Genomic DNA, 15,580 nt, shown 5'->3' with positions numbered 1-15,580 from the left:
ATTTATTAAAATGTTTAAGAATAATATTGTCCTATGAAATGTATTTTATTCAGAAAATTAATGTTTCTTTTTATTAGGGTGATATTCGAACCAAACCGAAGAACTGCGATACAGAACCCACGATTCGAATGGCGATACTCTCATGGCGTACCGAACACGCCCCGCCCTGCAAGCTACCCCGGCCCCGCCCAGCCCGGCTCATTGATTGGACCTGGAATCAGTGTTGCCAAGTCCGCTTATTATAAGCGACTTTGGGCTTGTTTTGCTGTAAAGTCGCTTACAAATATTGGTAGTCGCGGATCGTGTTTTTTTTTTTGGGCTTGTTTCTAAAGTGTAGTTGCTTATTTGAGCTTGTTCTCAGCTCGTTGTCAAGCAGATATTTTCTATATGTTATTTAAACGTAGGAGTTTGTCTTGCCTGTTCCCTCTGTCTCTCCCCTTTCCCCACCCACATCCTGCTTCTAATTGGCTCTGACCCAGATGGCAATGAGTACTAGCCAATCAGAGGCAGAGCAGGGCAATCGTTTTTTTTTTCTGGTTAGGAAAACGTCAGTGAGTGACGTTTAAATGAAAATACGTGCGAGTCGCGACCGTCGCGACTGATGGTGACTGGACTGTAGGAGAGTTTTTATATATAAATTATATTTTAGATATTATAGATATAGATATTATAGTTTAATATTGTTTAACCCTTTAACTGTCACTCCCCCTTTTTTCGCATAGACATGAAAATCACTATTCAAACTTAAATGGTTGTAATTCAAGAATGCTTTCGAATATAGACCTATGGTTGGTCTTGTTTTAAAGAAGACATTTGCCAGATTAATGTTGAAGTGAAGTATTATGAAGTTATGAAAGTGAAACAGAAAAAAAGTTATACAAGTTTGAGTTTATGAAAATGAATAATGTAAAAATATAATTATATTTTATATAAAATATATATATTACAAAATATATTTTACTCTAAACTGCCAGAAAATGTAAGCCAAAAATCTGAAGAAGTTGTGTTCCAAATTTTAGGTTGATATCTCAAAAAAATGAGCTTTCAGTAAGATTTTATTTGGCCGCAGTACCAACATTTTTCACTAGATGGACAGCCAAGCTTCGAAGCTGCTTCGAAGCTCATTACAGAAGAAAAATAAACTACCGTGTGCACAGTTTTACAAAACTAGGCACAGTTTAACAATCTGTCCACATGGATGTAAATTGACAATCTGTACCCACAGTTTAAAACTATCTGTCACCACGGATTGTAACAGTAGCGGCAGCGCGGAGTAAACGCGATCATCTCTTCCTCAGTTACAGAATAAACATGAATGGACACCTGAAGGTATGTTGAAAAATACAGTATACTTACTGAAAGGCATCACAACTCGTGTAATCGCTCAATCAGCGTTTCAGCAGCGCAAAGACGTCAATAAAACTGCATAGCTTGTCACTAGCATTATATTTACCTCAGCAGGCTAGTGATTAAGTGTCCACAACTTGTTGGTTCCTAGAGAAATTAACTCTTGCACTAAATAAATGCACAATATTATCCTATATATTATATTTTTACTTAACCTGTTAATTATACCTTGATTATTTAAAGTACGTTTAAAATATCTTTAATGAAAATGACAGCAACTGTGTAAATTATTATATTTCAATAACAAATTAGAGTAAAGTTAATGCAAAAACTGCCTTATGTTCAGTTTACATGTTTTCATACAATGTGTTGGGTGTTGATTATTATATCTAAAAAATAAATAGCATCTAAATTTAGGCTCTGTTGTTAACCTTTAATGTTATAGTAATGTGCGGCTCCCTATACAGCATTAGCAGATTTTTAATCCTTGCAAAACGTTTATTTGTAATTGAATTAATTTAAAGACAAAGACACAATTTTTTCATTTAAACCACTGTTTAATTTTTTTTTTTAGCTTTCTAAACCGAACCGAACCGAGACGTCAAAACCGTGGGAAAACCGAACCGTCAGTTTTGTGTATCGTTACACCCCTACTTTTTATAATTTAATCCAAATATATTATCCAAAACGGTGGTAGGCTAATCAAATGTAAATTTAAACTTGTGTCCTTTTATTTTTTGTGGAAGCGCTGCAAAAAAAAGATTTACTAAATTAAACCATGGACAAAAAAAAATATTCCTATAAATAATGTTCAAATAAAATGTATTATTATTGTTATTATTATTATTTTGAGAAGTAAGCTACGTTCTACTGTATGCCTACAATAGTAATATATTTATGTCATAATTTCTCCTAGTAAAACCGAACTTTTATTTTGACGGGTTGTGAAGACCTGTTAAAAGTGTATTTGACAATGGATTTTCTCAAATAAAATTATGAAAATGCTCATTAGGCGTTCTCTCAGAGCAGCTCTGGAAATGTTCATGTATTCCTCAAATTGTTTGTGAGACGCTGAAAACACCATGAACGTCACGAGTACTTGAGTATGTAGTAGACAAACGCAGCTCAGCAGAACAAATAGGGTTATATATTTACTTGCAGTATTTTTGTGCTTAGCTTAAATATCCACAGACCATGTCGCGATTGGATTTATTGCACAGTTCTACTTTCCATGTATTCATCCATCCATTATTTTGCATGTTTTACGTGACATCTGCATTAAGTGAATTCCATTTTCATGACTGGATTCTGGGATTCCCTTTGCATCACGTAAATCGGGACATACCTTTATCTGCAGGAGGGATGGTGTCCTATATCCTCTTTTTGCAGCCACTTTGTGTCCACATTTTTTGCAAATTGGATATCTATCCTCGAGGACAACCACGCTTTTTTTCTACTTTTCATACTGGCCATAATTCGCTTGGCGCTTAGCTTTCAGCTTCAGCTGGGTCTGCGTCAACTTTTTTGCGCGTTTGTTCTCCCGCCCTTCAATCAATTCAGTAGTTTCCGGAGTGTGTGATTTTTTTTTCCCCCTTGTATTATTATTTTTTACTCAGCAACGGATATGATTTCAAATGTAGCGAAGTACAATACTTCAAAGAAAACGTACTTAAGTAAAAGTAAAAGTACAGATTTTAAAAACTACTTTAAAAAGTAGAAGTACACAAAAAAACTACTCAATTACGTAACGCGAGTAAATGTAATTCGTTACTTTCCACCTCTGAAATTTGTATGGTTTTAGTTCATGCCAGTTTTGGCCTTCAAAATAGGACTTCCACAACTACATTATAAAAATGTTGTGAAAAGGTTGTGATACCATTTTATTCAGTATAATTTAAGGCCAATTCACACTGAACCGACAGATGCCGACCAATGGCAACAGACACTTTGTCGGATCAGAGTGTTACCCCTGTCGGTGTCTGTTGGCATTGGACAGCGCTTGTTTTCATGTTCAATCAGCGTTTGTCGTGTCGTGGAATGTCTGAGAAGTGACATACTGTAATCTGGTGATTGTGCACATTGGTCACCGTCTGTCAGTACAGTTTGAATTGGCCTTAATACGTCAGATGGGGTGTTTTTTTTAAAAACATAATACGTATTGTCACAATGCTTCGGATACAAATAGAGATCAAATACAAGACTCAAGTGGTGTCTTTTTAATATGTCTTTAAAATGTATTTTTTAATCCAGTTTGTATATAAATGTATACCCAGGGTACCCTATATGAATCAAGTAATCTGAATGATTTTTGATCAGAATCTGATGAGTTTTTTGATCATAAACCTTAATTTTTGTAAATACAAATATTTTCACTGAATTTTTTAGATGTCTCATTCAGATGTACAGATTTCAAAACCTAAATAAAACGTTAATTTGAATATATAAACTAAACATTTGCATAATGCACATTTTTACAGTTTTAAATCATAGGTGTTATTTCTAGAATGTTTTTTTTAAAGCATTTTATTTCAGCTTAACGTAACTGCAATCAACTTTATAAAACATTTTGTCCTTGCTGGGTAACTACCAGAATATTGAAACACTCATTACTGTAGGGAGGGAGCAAACGCCTGCTAGATGAAGTTACCTCTTATGTCTTTGTTCACAGACGGACAGAAGGATATAGAGGAGGAACTCACCACAGGTCTGGAACTTGTAGATTCCTGTATTCGATCTCTTCAAGAGTCTGGTATTCTGGATGCACAGGAATTCACTGCAGGTGAAAGTAAGGAGCACGTTTAAATGCTGGAAGTTTAACACAATTAAAAAATTACTGAGACTGAACTATGTTAATGAGTCCTAAATGCTCTGATGAAGAGTTCTTAGTCAGAAATGCATGTGTAACAGCCCATAATATGAGCTTGCAGGTGTTGCTGTGTAGAGTGGATTGACATGAGCTTGCTATATTATCCAGCTTTGTGAAATCTTCCTTATTATGCATGCTAGGGTAGCAAGCAGAGTTTTTAAGGAAACAAGTATATTCACCCTGCTGAGAATATCAGGCTTCATCTGAACTGATTAAATATGATATTTTTCAAAGGCTCAGTTTCTCAGTGTTTAAAGGAGGTTGAGATATAGTGTAAAAAAGGTGTCCATACACTCTCAAAAATGGGTTTGTCCATGTGGTGACATCTTAATTAATTGCACATAACTTTCACTAGCCATTGGTGTCAATACCTGACTAATCTGAGTAATACAACATTCAGTAATGTTTGACATAGCTATAAGCAAACTTAAGTAGAGGAAACTTCAACCAAAGCATCATAGAACATGCGCAAACTGCTAAATAAATCAGTGTACATGGACCCTTAATGGTTTTTAATGAACCATCTAACAAGACAGTATATGTTGTATTTATTTACTTGCTTATAGTGGTTTCACTCTCTCTAGCTGTGAGTTATAAATAGAATTCAGCTGAAATATTTATCAGCTCTGGTCTAAAATGCAGGTCATATAGTGTGCAGATAAAACCCCACACCCAAAAAGATAAGTGACCAGCCACCTGGACACAGATTGTCTACCGCACTACCACTCTGTATGGCAGCAAATGGCATCTTAAGATGTCTGAGACACTTGGGTTGAGACTGGAGATGGACCAGAAGTCTGATAATGCATTTATGAAATTTTCTGCTCTTACTGGAAATGTGTCTCTTTTGAATCTGATAGTGGCTAAAGTGGTTATAGTAGTAAACTCCAGCCATTTTCAATAACCGCAGTCAGACAGTTTCTGATATTACTAGGTCATCTGAAATGACCCAGTTATCATCTTCAATGGTTGTGAAGTCGAACTGTCACATAGTCTGTTGTGTGTGTTTGTGTGTCCATTTATGGGAAATCTTTTCATAGACCACAGGCCTTTATTGGTTTTCTTTTCATCTTCATACTTGTGGCCCATTTTAGTTTGAAACAGCGTCACAGATGAAAATATAACATGTAAATATCACTAAAATAAGCTGTTTAATAATTGTGATTCATCTTACAGCATGTTGTGGCATGTAGGTGTTTTGTAAACAGAGATTAATGCTCTGTCATGCCATTTCAAGTTGGCATATCTTTAAAAGATGCAACATCTTTTGGTGCTGTCAGACATCCTCAGAAGAGGAGAAACTTGCCCTGACAGTGCAGCAATAAGCTTCGGTTAATAACACAACACAAAACCACACACCATCATGATTGAATTTGCAGGCTGTTGAAGATTAAACAGCATTTAAATTCATGTCTGTGCACACAGGTGATATGTGCTGCTATATAGCAGTGGTTACCAAACGGGTACAGACCACAAGGGTACAGACATTTGGATTGTGCTTTGTGCTTTATAATAGGGCTGAAACTAACAATAATTTTGATGACTATAAAAGTTTTTAATAATGTGCACTATTTTCAGAAGTTTGGGGTCATTAAGATTTCATGCTCACCAGTAAAAACAGTAGCATTATGAAGTATTATTACAATTTAAAATAGCTGTTTTGTAACATATTTGTTAACATATCTGTTAACATATTTTAAATCAAAGCTGAATTTTCAGCATAATTATTAGTCTTCAGTGTCACATGATCCTTCAGAAATCATTCTAATATGCTGATTTCAGTGATTTGCTGCTTGAGAAACATTTCCAAGTATTACCAATGCTGAAAAAAGCATCTTTTTTCTTTCAAGATTTTTTTTATGACATTATTAGTCTTTACTGTCACTTTTTATCAGTTTAATCGATCCATGGAGAAGAAAAGTATTAATTTCTTAAAAAGATAAATCTTACCTCACACTTTTGAACAGTAGTGTATACAGTATATGAATATAATATATAAATATATGAATGTACACTATACTGTGTAAGATTTTAAGTGAATATGGTCAAAAGCTATATTTAACTTCCAACTACAAGTATTTTATTAACATTTTTATTTGCTTGTGAATGAGACTTTTAGCAAAGTGGAAAAACTCATATGCTTATAGCCTCTTTTGAATATAATATAACACGCTTCTCTATTATTATTTCTCCAACAGTTTTTCATGTTTCACTTACACTTTCATCTTATTAAATGTTTCAGCCAATCAAACTAAATACATTTATAAAGCACGTTTCTACAGCTTCTCAAACTACTTCAGTTGGTGAGTCAAACATCAGTTGGTTTTTCCTCAACAGTATGGTTTTTTTGTTTCAAAGTGAATCATGTTTATAGTGTCCAGTTTAAAAATGTATTATGATCATTCTGAATGATGAGTTCAAAGGAACACCTTTCTAAGAGTGCCTGTGCCTTATTAACGTGGCCGTGGGTGACATACTGTAAGACTAAACAGGACTGGGAATCACTGCTATTTGTTACAGTGTCAGGCTGTCAGCACAGGAGGGCCGAGCAAAGAGAAGGGACTGCGATTTCTGTTCATGCTGACCCCATTTTCCTGAATGTGTGCTCATTGAGTGTCTTCCAGCAGTGATTAATTATGCATGCCTTTTCTGTCCATCTACTCACTGTGAGGCTTGAAATAATGAGCAGTATAAAATAAAGTAAAACAGAGAAGAAAAGTACCGTGGATGGAGGCTGGAAGACAATGAAAGAATATGAGATGAAATGGTAAAGCAATTAGCCAATTTTACAAAGGTAAAATGAGGTGAGGGGAATTATATGACAGAGAAGAGAGGGTAACAATATTTGCATCTCCTAAAGGAAATACCTGAGCTTTGCAAAGCTGCAAAAGAAATAAAGTTTTATGCAAGTTAAGATTTTAGGCTTTGAATCTATGTAAATGGCATGCTGATTCATGCCGATTTGACATTGTGATGGTAATCATCATGCATCTTCTTTTCTGTTGGCTGCACACAAGAATCAACAGTCACAGTAATGGAAGTTAAACATGGTTAAATATATGCAAAGATGACAAAACCAAAGACAACTCAGTATGAAAGAAGACCAACTGCAATTCTTCATCTTTGTTGGATAAAAAAAAGTGATTGTCAAACTAATAGTATTTCTCTTTCTCCCAAATTCCTCCTTCACAGGACCAGGCATCCTCTCTCAGAGTGCTCTGCAGCTCAATAATCAAGAGGGCACCTTTCCCTATCCAGTCAGTTACCATAGCAACCAGACCCTGGCCCTTGGTGACCTGTCGGCCTCCCAGCCTCCGCGCAGTGGTCAGGTGGGAGGAGCCTTACATAGCTATAATCAGGTGGGGATTCATCTCTTTTTAAAAACTCTGATTTTGACCCTTTTGTCTTAAACTGTTATTTGTCACCTGTTTTTACGAGAAGTCTCTCTGGGGGAATTCACTAAGAATTGCGTCTTCTAATAGTGCCGTTTATGTGCATGTGCTGCCTTCATTTATTCAGTGCCTGATCAGTGTTCATTTTCACACCTTTTGTTCAGTCATGGCCTTTGTCTTATGATGAAAACATCCTTTAAATTTAGTCAAAATTTCATTATGTCATATTCATTCAGTTTAGTAATTTTTACTCAGTCTAAAATGGCATCTGATTTTAGAATATTCAAATATTTTATATGTTAAATAATATTTTAACTTATAAAAATAACACTGCATTTTTCATTTTTTGTTAAAAGTTAATGCATGTTAAAATTGACAGAGTCCCATGTATGATGTGTGGAAAAGAATCGATATTGTGGCTAAAAATTAAGAACTCATTCCCACGACTTCATTTCTGGTAACGTTTTATTAATTAGTTTCCTCGTTTTAGTTAAAACGTGGCCTTGGTGTACAAATTCGTACAATCACAAATAAGTACCACAATTTCTCTAAAATGAGGGAACAAATTAATTTGTAGATTTTTTGCCCCTACATATCATGTGCGGGTCATGAAAAACATGAAAGTGTCAGTGTGGTGTTATTTTTCTTCATATTTTCGTCAGTAGTATAATTTAATTAAAAATCATTTTCATAAACAAACATTTTTGTTAGTAATTTCATTGACAAGATTAACAGTGGACCAAAAGAATTCAGATGAATTCAAAAGAATTCACAGTGACATTTATACTAGACTGCGAGGTGTTTTTCTACTGAATTACCACACGCTAAAAAGTGGCGCAAGCATTTAGCGAATTCACCCCTTTTTCCCTTTGAAAATGTCATGTCGGTCACCATCACTTAGCTCATAGCTCCTAGATGAGTGAGATTCTAGCTCTTTACATGCCACTTACCTCCAGGTGACGTCTAATCGTGTTGCACAGCTGGCTGCCAGAGAGACAGCCGCCCGGGCCCATTCTCGAGACTCCTTTGCCCAGAGTCATGGGAGTGCATTCCACATGCCTGACGATCCGCCAACAGCCCCTGTAAACTATTCCTGCTCCACTCTACCAGCCCAGCGAGTGAGCTCTCCCTTTTCCATGCAGGCTTTGGGCTCCCCCTCCAAACTACAGAGGCTGGGCTCAGCCTCCGACATGCCCAGCTACGCCACTCTGGCGCGGGTGTCGTCGCCCAAGCAGTCCCCGAGCCGGCTAGCCAAGTCCTACAGCACCAGCTCTCCCATCAACATGGCGGTGGGAGGAGGATCGTCTTCTTCACCGCTGCACATGGTCGGACCGGGCAATGGCTCCAGCTCGTCTCCGCTACACCAGCTCAGCGCTGCAGTAGGAAGCTACGCCACTCTGTCCCCCACCAAGAGAATGCTGCACACCACCGATCAGTATAAAATCTCTCACGATCTGTACGCCAACGCCACACTCCAGAGACCTGGCAGTCTGGCAGGTCAGTGCTCTTTGCCGGATACAGCCTTTCCGTTTAGTAGTAGCACTATCAAAAACACATAAGCACTGGTTATTTTCACTCTTAGCAGGTGTTTGATATCATTAGAGGTGGGGATAAGAATTTGACACTATTGTACATTTATAGCATCTTTGTGCTTGAGAATCTGCCTTTGTCCATGATGTAGGTTCTAGGGGTTCGTACAGCAGTCAGCACAGTCACCTGGGTTCAGAGCTCAGACCCCTGCAGTCTCCTGAGCACCACATCGACCCCATTTATGAGGACAGAGTCTATCAGAAAGCCCCCCTGAGAAACTTCAACCAAGGCCAGGGTAAGATGGCAGACATCAGGTTTTCTAACAATTTAAAGTCAACAACAAAATCTTTTCATCTAGAACATAACGGCTCTTGTAAGGACTGTGCATTTATGGAATAAGAGGCTTGTTTCAGCTTTAGTTTTGTTCAGAATAGAAGTGTTTTCCCAAGTGCCCAATTAATAGCTGTGAGCAACCAGACATCATAAATTTAACAGTATCAGATAGTAACAAGTTTTGTTTTAAGGCTTTAAATATACTTGCGTTCACATTTCGTTTTATCAGAGCTGCTGAATGTAATATATCGTTACAACTATAAACTATAAAAGCACAGACGTTCCTACACTTACATTACAATTTTGCAGACTAAATGGGTTTCTACTTGTATAACCATGACAAGCAGGTATGCAAGGAAAAGAAGAAGTTCAGTCAAAAGTAATTGACTCATTTACTCACCCTCATGTTGATTCAAACCTGCATGACTTTCTTTCTTCTGTGGAACATAAAGGAAACTATTTTGAAAAATGTCTGGGTTTTTTTTGCACAAAGATAGTCAGTGGGGTCCATTTTTGTTTTTGACCACAACTCTTTTCAAAATATCTGCTTTTATGTTCCACAGATGAAAGAAAGTTATACAGGTAAAGCATGACATGAGGGCGAGTAAATGGTAGCATTTTAAATTTTGGGTGAACTTGAACCTTTGCAATCAAACTTGTGCACCTGACTGGTATTGAAACTCATTTTACTTCCATAACCTTATGTATTTCCGGGCCAAACCGAATATGGATTATGCTATGGGATAGGGTATAAATTCAGAATTGATTGGTTGTGAAAAGTGGATGTTACATGCCAAAGAAGGGAGCTACAAAAGGAAAAATTTAAAAATAAAAGGGAATAGTGACGTCATGTAAAAGATTCACAAGATGTTTTTTAAAAAGGTCCCACCAGGAATTTTTTTTTTTTTTTTGGTGACATTTTTAGATATCAAATTTAAAGCTGCAGTAAGGAGTTTTGAGAAAATGTTGACTTAGCTTGAAAATTTGAACAAGCACAACTTACAGGTCCAACCCCCATGCCCTCTGCTGCGCTACAGCCCTCCCTCCACAGCTCCTCCCCCACAGCAGAGCCTGCCGTGAACGCGCAGGCTAGTAAGCAGGACCACCGATGACGGCGGATTATAAACAGTAATGGAACATTCACTAATAGGGACGAAACATCAACAATATGCTTTACATTGACTATGGCCTGCCCATACTTTGACTACAAACTTGGTCCTCAAATCATTATGTATTTTGCAATACATGTTACTTTACAAGGTTGCACTCTTTCTATAAGTTATAAATAGCTAGTAAGATAACGTTAAAGGATTAGTTCACTTTTAAAAAAAACTTTTGCTGATAATTTACTCACCCCCATGTCATCCAAGATGTCCATGTCTTTCTTTCTTCAGTCGAAAAGAAATAAAGGTTTTTGATGAAAACATTCCAGGCTTTCTCCATATAATGGACTTCAATAGGACACAAACGTTTCAAGGACCAAATGACAGTTTCAGCGCAGCTTCAAAGGGCTTTAAACGATACCAGATGATGAATAAGGGTCTTATCTAGCGAAACGATCGGTCATTTCAAAAATAAAAAAAAAACTTACGTTTTATAAGCACAAATGCTCGCCTTGCTCTGTTCTGTGATGCACGTTCGTGATCCTGTTCGAACTCGTTCATCCAAATGAACGAATCTTTTTTCGAGTCATTTTGTTCGTTGAATGCATGAAATGACTCCGAAAAAAGATTCGTTCATTTGGATGAACGAGTTCGAACAGGAGAGTCACGAACGACGTCGCGCTGTGCAAGAGAGGGGTGATCAGCGCGTACACGAGCGTGATTGACACTGCTAAGACATTCCTCCTGGCTCTGATTGGTTGTTTCTGACCGGGAGCGGTGTATTTCTGCAAATGGCAGTAGGACCACAGGGAGGAGCGAGAGGAGCTTGATTTTTTTCACAGATTATCTGTCTCATATTCCACTTTCAGGACATAATGACAGTTTTAACAAATATTTGTTTACAAAAGTTACCTACTGGAGCTTTAAGTATCTTATTTAAGAATCAAATTTTTATGCTGTAAGAGTTTGTTTATTGCTTGTCATTGTGTTTTTACCTACACAGGTTTTGTCATGATAATAGCCTTTTGTTCTGACATAAATTAATTAAATGAAAAAAAGAGAGAAAAGATTACTTTTTTATTTATAATATTGTCAATAGTTGAATTTTGCGCACCAGGCTTGTGCAAAAAAAAGAAGTAAATGTTTCTTGTTGACTTTAAAGCGGGAATGTTTCCAGCACGGCTCTGAGCTCCAGTCAGCTGGAAAACTCTGCTGTCAGGAAGAACAGCCCTCAGTGGTGGTTTCTGGGTAGCTATTCAAATCTGAACAAAAGCAGGCCAGAGAGAAAAAAACTGTTTTGCATTGACACTCAGACAAGCTAATAAAGCACCTACTGAAGAGCTATCAATATGGGCCAGTTTGTTATTTCGATGGTTTAACATCATTTCTGTTTTGTTTTGTTCCTTCTGTCCTCCTCCTCCTCCTTCTCTCTTTTGATTGTAATACCTGGTTAACATGTAACGTTTTTCCACCTTCTGCTGCACCCAAAGATCCAATGAACCAGTTTTGTGACCAGGTCCTGAACTTTCTGCTCTGTCCCTACTCTCCTGTTGTAGCCCCTTCCTCTCCCGGTGTTGACTCCATACCCTTGCAGCGCACTGGAAGCCAGAACGCCACGGGAACATTCCCCCGTTCCGGGTACGCTACTGGCCCTGGTGCCTCCACCGCCGACTATGCCAACCCCTACCGTACACTACAGTTCTGCCCCTCCACAGACTCACCCTACAGCAAATCGGGCCCTGCTTTGCCCCCGGAAGCTACCCTTGTCAGGTCGCCCTCTGTGGACAGCATCCAGAAGGACCCCAGGTGAGTCCTCCCGTTGTCTAATACATCTTGAAATAAATGCACACGGAGATCTGACCTAGTTAGTGAGAATTAAAGCCGAATTGACGTGCTGTGTGATTTACAAATCAAATAGAGCTTCACATGCACAAGTTGTCAATGAAGACATTGTTGGGGAGAGTGGTGTAAGCTGTGCCACTGTTAAGTTTAATTTGTGCTTGGGCAAGGAGAATTGAGAACTAATACAGCTAATGACATTTCAGAATGTCTAATGGCAACTGAATCCAAAATAAACCATCTGTAACAGAGCCATGGCAATATGACTTCTCAAAAAATGTTAGGGGTAAATATGTGAACCATTTGCATTTTCATAAAATGGCCAGGACAACTGTCACTACATATTTGAATTTTGTGAAATAATTTGCGACATTTTATAATATTACTTTTATCGTAATTGTATCTCTTGTATTTGGGGGTTATGTTCACTATCAGTATTACAAAGCATCTGACAGACTTTGTCGCAGAGATATGGTCTCGTTCAAAGGTGTAGGGTTTGTAGGAATTTTTTATGTTTTTGAAAGAAGTCTCTTATGCTTTACCAAGGCTGCATTTATTTGATCATAAATACAGTAAAAACAATATAGTGAAATATTATTACAATTAAAGTAACTGTTTTATATTTTAAAATGTAATGTATTCCTGCGACAGCAATGAAATTAGCTACATTTCAACAGAGATTATTCCAGTACTTCAAAAATTATTATATTATGGTGCTTTGTGACTCAAGAAACATTTCTTATTATCAGTGTTGAAAACAGTTGTGCTGCTGAATATTTTTGTGTCAACCATGATTTCTTCAGGATTCTTTGATGATTCTTAATAAAAGAGAACTTTTTGAAACGAATCTTTTGTAACATTTGAATATCTTTCTCTCAATTTAATGCATCCTTGGTGAATGAAAGTAAAAAAAAAAGAATTACTGACCCCAAACCTTTGAACGGTAATGTACCGAATTAATCGTTTACTAAAGAAATTTCATAGTTTTATACAATTAAAATTCATCCGTATTAAATATATTTTAAAATGAAAATCCTCACTATTTATCTGCATCTTTCAATCACCATCAGCTGTATATGATTGGCTCTTTCCAAATATATGGTCACATGTAAAAATAAATGTGCAGTTTGCGTGATTAACGGGGTGACACATCTTTTTCCACTCTCCTCTACAGCAAGAATCAGACTTCACATGACCTCACTTCCTGTAGTACCAGATTGCCTGTGTACTGTATACTAACAAAATACAAAATCACAAAAACCTACTGCACATTTGTCACAAAAGTAAACGTACTTCAGGAATGATAGCGCATGGTTTTATAGAGGTAGTCAGTTCCACCTTTTCACTCTATCTTTGTATTGGTATTAAGCATATTTTTGTTTTTTTTCCTGTGACATTAATTTGATGTGCTGAGAGGCCATTGACAATGTACTGTATGACTTCTCTTTTTTTTGTTTGCTTGCTTTTTCTGCTGATTTGACCTTGTTTTAGTTGACCCATCCCTTCTGTTGACCCCTCATTCTTTTGTTTTTCTCCCATGTCTTCTCACTGCTAGTGGTTATGGTGGAGGTGGTATGACGTGTGATGCATTGCATTTACTGGCTGCAAACAAATGCACAGATATGCACAAACAATGTCAAACTGTTTCAGAACATGTCAAACAATGTCGTCTGTTATCTTTGGTTCACTAATAGTGTTTGGTATATTAAAGGGTGGGTCTGGCAACCATACCGGCCGCAGTTTATCACAAAATCCTTGCAAATTATATATGAAACAGCATTTTTTTAACTAAAGAATCATTTGTTTCAAAATATTGTATACACACAAGACACTGCATTATAACATCTTGTACATCTTATGAAGAAACAGGAACATCTAGATCAGAGGCATTCAAACTTTTTTAATGACACCAAGGACCCATAAATATGATAATCGCTGCAATACATTTTCATATAAATAACGATTTTTAATGTGTGAAATATTGGTACAGAAATATTAGTGCTATTACACAAGAAACATGTTTCCAAAATTAAATAGATTTTATATTTTCATTGTTCTAAAGCCAAAATAAATTATTTGGACAGTGTTTACTTTGAATTGAGTTGGCAGCATTTTTCTACTCACTGTTAGATTAATATTGGACATATAAACAATACAAAAACATTTTCAATTCAATTTAAATTAATGTTCAGTTTTCGAATCAGTCTTTAGAAAGCAGAATGAAAAGTAATAATGACAAATTTCGCATTGTGTTAGTTGTTGTTGTAGTGTTCAATTAATTAGTTAAGGTTGAAAACCCCTGATCTAGATGATTGTCTTGAGAAATGTATTGGATTTTTTTTTCTTCTAAAAGTAGAATGCAGAGGAATTAACCAATATCAGTATTTGCACTGACTGGAAATGAGAAACCTGATCTCTCCCAAAAATAAGCTATTGCAGTCTATACTGTCTGGTTCACACTGGAATTATATGGATGGGAGTTATTTTCCATTATGTGAGACCCCTCTTTAATAAAAACCAGCAACAAATAAGCTTTATAGTGCATGTTGACAGTCAAATGTGTAATATGTTCATGCAGCACCAAGAAGACAGCTAAACGTAAAAATATTATTTTTAAAATGTCAAATCCCTTTGTGCTAGACACCTACCCTGTCTCTCTCTCTGCCTGTCTCCTGATAGGTACGACCCTGAATTCCTTGTCTGGAATCAAAATCAAGCCGAGCAAAGAATGACAAAGTAATCCAACATTTATTTACATTTCTACTCATCCACAAAAGCACTGTTCTCCTCTCTACTCAACATCATATGCCTGGGCAGCATGACTGTGTTGAGACAAGCTTTGCTTTACAGAATATGTCAGAATATGTTTTTATGGATTTCCTTCCAACATTTCCGCATTGTGTTTACAAGAAGAGCTCTAGGCCTTTATTCAAGGTTAATTTGTGGTCAACTCTAAAGTCACTTTTGATTTATCAGTTTAATGGAGTGATAGAAATCAAATAGTTACATGAAGAACATGTTCTGATCTCTGTTGGCTTTTCCAGAAGGAGTGATAGGTGACTTCATAGGTAACCAGAGTTTGTTCATTGCTGCAAAGCATCACATTGTGTGTGTGTGTGTGTGTGTGTGTGTGTGTGTGTGTGTGTGTGTGTGTGTGTGTGTGTGTGTGT

General features: G+C 36.8%; 1 protein-coding gene across 7 annotated transcripts in view; it reads left to right on the top strand.

Annotated features, from left to right (window-relative positions):
• The window catches only part of ctnnd2b (catenin (cadherin-associated protein), delta 2b), a 115,310-nt gene that overhangs the window by 67,887 nt on the left and 31,843 nt on the right, over positions 1-15,580 (top strand). For 3 of the 7 annotated variants that reach the window (XM_077229884.1, XM_077229914.1, XM_077229892.1), the window contains exons 5-10: positions 4,016-4,132; positions 7,406-7,572; positions 8,562-9,102; positions 9,287-9,430; positions 12,128-12,377; positions 15,090-15,146. In XM_077229884.1, coding sequence (XP_077085999.1) covers positions 4,016-4,132; positions 7,406-7,572; positions 8,562-9,102; positions 9,287-9,430; positions 12,128-12,377; positions 15,090-15,146 — 1,276 coding nt within the window. Of the gene's footprint in view, positions 1-4,015; positions 4,133-7,405; positions 7,573-8,561; positions 9,103-9,286; positions 9,431-12,061; positions 12,378-15,089; positions 15,147-15,580 lie in introns of all 7 variants that reach the window. The other 4 variants (XM_077229922.1, XM_077229906.1, XM_077229932.1 and 1 more) reach the window with 4 other exon arrangements.

The sequence above is a fragment of the Siphateles boraxobius genome, unplaced genomic scaffold, assembly GCF_051911475.1.
Source record: "Siphateles boraxobius isolate OS27281-9 unplaced genomic scaffold, OSU_SipBor_1 1, whole genome shotgun sequence".
In the NCBI taxonomy this organism is placed as follows: domain Eukaryota; kingdom Metazoa; phylum Chordata; class Actinopteri; order Cypriniformes; family Leuciscidae; genus Siphateles; species Siphateles boraxobius.
The sequence above is the reverse complement of the archived record's forward strand: the minus strand, read 5'-3'. Positions and strand labels throughout refer to the sequence as shown.